This window comes from Dipodomys ordii, unplaced genomic scaffold (assembly GCF_000151885.1).
Source record: "Dipodomys ordii isolate 6190 unplaced genomic scaffold, Dord_2.0 Scaffold124, whole genome shotgun sequence".
NCBI classification, from domain to species: Eukaryota; Metazoa; Chordata; class Mammalia; order Rodentia; family Heteromyidae; genus Dipodomys; species Dipodomys ordii.
Window position 1 is genome coordinate 3,752,032 of NW_012267340.1, and position 4,457 is coordinate 3,756,488.

Below are 4,457 nucleotides of genomic sequence, written 5' to 3' on the forward strand. Positions count from 1 at the left end.
TACCCTGACAACCTGCCACCTCACCTGGACCAGTTACCCTGACAACCTGCCACCTCACCTGGACCAGTTACCCTGACAACCTGCCACCTCACCTGCTGCTGTCCTGCTAAGGTATGCAATCACCACTGCCTAACCTCAGCTCTTCTAGTTCTTCTTCCAAGAAGTCCTCTGTGACTGCCAACAGCCCAGATTAGGTCACAGGCCATGCAATCCACATCCTCTATGTGGGTTCCCACAGAGCCTCTCAGATTCCCATCTATACACAGATGTAAAGTCATAGCTAGCTTTAGGAGAGTTGTATGGAACACTCGTAGAGACACTTCCTGTCTCTACTCAGCAGAGGCCAATGGGAAGTTTGGGTAGGCAGACTACATTGTCATGTAAGTTGGTGCCCAAATGCTCTGGAAATAGACAGACAGACTTGGAAAACACCAGGCCAGACAATGCCGGATAGAAAACTCCCTCCACACTCTGGAGCCTCAGCAATTAGAAGACTGGGCTGAGAAATGGCCTATATCTGGTTGTCCATGATGCACATACACAAATCTCTCTGAAGCTTGAAAACTGTCCCAGTGGAGAGAGCCTTTGCACCCCACGAGTTCACAGGAGGTGAGGATGTCAGGACTAGCAGACTCTCTCTCAAGGAGAAGATCTACCTACACACTGGCCCAGCCTTCTTTGCTCCCCTTAGGTTAGACCCCATCATCGTGAGCATTGGCTTTCTCATCTAAAGCAATACAAAATTCCATGTCCTTTGGGAATCATGGCTTCTTCCTTCCCAGAGTCAACCTTTCAAAATCCTGTTTGTCCAAAGGCTGGGTTCTGAATCTCCCACCTGTCTGTATGAGCACAAGGACCGGGACCATCTTTGCTCAGGTGTTCAGCAAGGGATGAAAACTTGGAATGTGCTCTGTGCCCTTGGGTAAAGCCAACAGATGCTCAGGCCGTTTTTCCTGAGCACTGTGGGGTTAGTACTACTGTTTCGAAGCTGTCCCCATGCCAAGCCAGTGGGTACTGACATTAGTAATGTTGCTTCTGACAACCCCAACTGTAAAATGGGGAAAGCATCTCCATTTCTTGGATAAATACGTCTATTTCTTGTGGCAAAACAAGTACATTCCAGAAACCCTCTACTAAGAGTTGTGATGGTTTGTGACCGTATCCAGCACACTCTGTAGGCCAGGCCAGGCTGCCTTCATATAACAAGACTGGTAAGCCCAGGCCCACCTTGCCAGCCAGGCTTGCAGACTGGCTTCACGTCCACCTGCACCAGGGTGTCCTGAGCAGCGGGCTTCTGTCCACAGTCGTAGGCGGTCACCAGAATCTCGTACTGCCGCTGCTTGTCGTAGCTCAGCTTCTCTGTGTTCCTGATGTTGCCTGAGGAACAAGAACATTTGAAGTCATTTCAGGTCAAGCAAACCATCCCACCTTCATTCAACATCCCTTCTCTGCTCCATCAACCCTGACAAGAATAAAATGACTCTGTTAAAAAGAAAAAGAAATAAACCAGGGCAAATAGAAGCCTGGCCTCCACCTGAGGCCACCATATGCTTTGATGGTGGCTTCCTGGAGCCACCTCTTGGTGTACTGGGGCTGCGAGGGGATTCCAAGCACACATCTGGAATCCAACTGGCCCGTGTTGATAAGTAATGGGCTTCCAGAAACATCTCTCCTGAGGTGGGCCTGCATGGCTGTCTCTGAACAAGAGCAAAGACAGTACATCTGTCATAGAACTTCTGGAAAAGGATGGAATTCAGTAAGTGTCCTGACACGTATTTTTTAGCATCTGGGCTTGTCGCCAGGAGTGTTCACTGCTGCTTCTCACATTATTTTGCTACCAAATAGGAAGTAAAATCAATAAGAAAACGTGTGACCTCCCCTCTGAAAGCTACACAGAATAACAGATTCCTTGCTCAGAGGGAAAAAATTATTTTTTCTTCTCCAAGAAAGTCCAATGTTTTCAGAATCAAGTGTATTGCTTTGTTCTTGCAGGCTTGATACTACCACTTGGAAATAAATATTTGATAATCAGAAAAAAATGTATTAGACTGTTTTTGTTGGAATATGGTTTTGTTCCTAAGAAGAAATAATAACCCTATGCCCATTTAACATTTAATAAAAATGTTTTGTTCCATGACAGTAAAGTCTTCCTTTGCTGGAATAATGTCTGTGTTTTTTGTTTTTTGTTTTTTTGTCTGATGGAGAGGGTGAAGGCAAACTAGAACTCAAATGCCAACTAGAATGCAAATCTTTTACCAGAAGCAAAATTAAGAATCTAAAAATTATAAAACAAGCCAAAATCCAGAAATAAACAAACACAGAATGGTTGATTCAGGTAGATACTTGCATTTCATCAAAACTTAAGGCAAATTACCTAGATGAGTTTTCTCCCATTGCAACTGATGTATATTATTCATGCAACTGAAATTAACTAAAGGATGGGAACTGAGAGCAGAGCTTCTACCTTAAAGGCTAGAAAAACTGAGGCATCAACCACCTAAAACTCCTGGGACAGTGCTCATCAGGTGCCACCCAGGTGGAGTGACAGGATTGGGGACATGGAGGACCTTAATGTCATGGGCGGAATACAAGGTCACTCAACCTTAGTGTCATGGGCGAAATACAAAGTTACTCGAAACATAGTACCAAGAATTGGAAGAACTTGGTCCTGTGGGGATGCTAGTCCTAAAAGATAAATATATATGTAAACACACATGATCCCGTGTATGTGTGAGTGTGTGTGTGTGTGTGTGTGTGTGTGTATGTAAGATATTGGCAACTATGGGACCGCTGAGATGACCGGAGATTGATAGAGAAGAGAATATCAGTGGGTGAATAACAATACTGCATTCATATTGCATCTGCAAATGATGAAAGCAAAATGAACCTTATTGAAAGCTGTTGAGTATCAGGGGGTGGTGGGAATGGGGAAATTGAGAGCAGGCTGTGTCAATTTGATTGAGGTACTGCATAGGTCTGCATGATTCACTACTGTGAAACCCCTTTGGACAATTAACACGTATGTGACGTGAATGTAGCATATTGGGTGTGGTTATGAGTGTCGGGGGGTGTGCAGGAGAATGGAGAGGAGAGTGGAAGGTGAATATGATCCCAATCCTTTACGGACATGTGTGAAATGGAACAATGAACCCACTTGTTCAGTAGTTTGGGAAGAGAAGATGGGGGGAATGAGGGAGCGTGATAGGGAGAGGTGACTACTCTGACCAAGAAGGACATGTCAAAAATAGCTCCCTTTATATAACTATCTTTTAACAGCATACAAGATGTGGAAAATTTGAGCCTACTATGTGCTCTGGGCTGTTTTCTAAAAATGCAACTGCATCTACTGATTGGAGGTGGCATTTAATTTAATGAAGTCAGGCAAAACTCCCTGAAGAAAAGTGGGTGTGATGTATTTCTGGCACTGTGTATGATGGTCAAAATTTCATTTCCCTTCAAATATTTGTTTTTGTACTCAGTCCCAGAGGACTGCATAGGTTTGGATGGGTTCAGAAATGGGTTAGAATGCTCTCCGTGGATTCTCCTAACAAACTCCTTTGAAACTACAGTGGTTGCAGAGGAGGGATCAGTGGAAAGTTTACTAAAACCATGAGTAGTGCCAAATTGAATTATGAGCAAAAAGTTTTGACTTCCCCTTTCTTTCAAGGTAAATGACTCTCAAAAGATAACTTCTCTTAGCGGAAGGAGACTTGGGGTTTACCATCTGTGTGACATTAAGCAGACAAAGGAAACACTATTGATTGTAGTAAGAAAATAAATACACACAGGGGCTGAGTCTGTGGCTCACTTTGTGGCAGCTCCCATTCAGTAAACAAATCTTAATGAAACTGTTTGGGGAAACTTGTTTGCCCTCTCTACCTCCAGCAGCTTTGCGTGTGTGTGAACGTATTTCAAAATAGAATCTGAAGAACTGGGTCAAAGATGCCATTGTTGTGTAAAGGAGTGTCAAATTTGGACAAGATACACATGGAACATGTTTGGAAAGCTCAGAGAAAGCCGCCCATCTTAGAGATGGTTGCCAGTGGGTCTTTCCCTGCCATCTTTGCAAGAGTTTTCTTACTTAGGACCTTGTCAGATGATCTGAACGCACACTAAACTCAGGTAAGAGTACACAGAAAATGTTATTCTCTCCCCTAGCCTCTTTGTGAGACCTCAGAACCCCATATGTGGTAGGCTGTTACTGTCAAGATTATGCCAGGAGGGAAACTGAGGGCCTCCAGTTGGAAGAGACTCAAGTTAAAGACAGACCAGGTTAGCCAGGCATTGGTGGCTCACACCTGTCATGCTAGCTATTCAGAGGCTGAGATCTGGGGATCACTGTTCAAAGCCAGCCCAGGCAGAAAAGTCTGTGAGACTCTTATCTCCAATAAACCACCAGAAAACCAGAAAACCAGAAGTGGAGCTGAAGAGCACAGGGACAGCGCCCAGGCCCAGAG

The 4,457-nt window shown here is 44.4% G+C and overlaps 1 protein-coding gene across 1 annotated transcript in view; it reads right to left on the reverse strand.

Annotated features, from left to right (window-relative positions):
• Positions 1-4,457, reverse strand: part of Clstn2 (calsyntenin 2) — a gene marked incomplete at its 5' end in the record, with an annotated part of 372,930 nt that overhangs the window by 52,566 nt on the left and 315,907 nt on the right. The window contains one exon of the mRNA XM_013029893.1: positions 1,228-1,377. Within this exon, the coding sequence (XP_012885347.1) occupies positions 1,228-1,377 (150 nt within the window). The remainder of the gene's footprint in view (positions 1-1,227; positions 1,378-4,457) is intronic.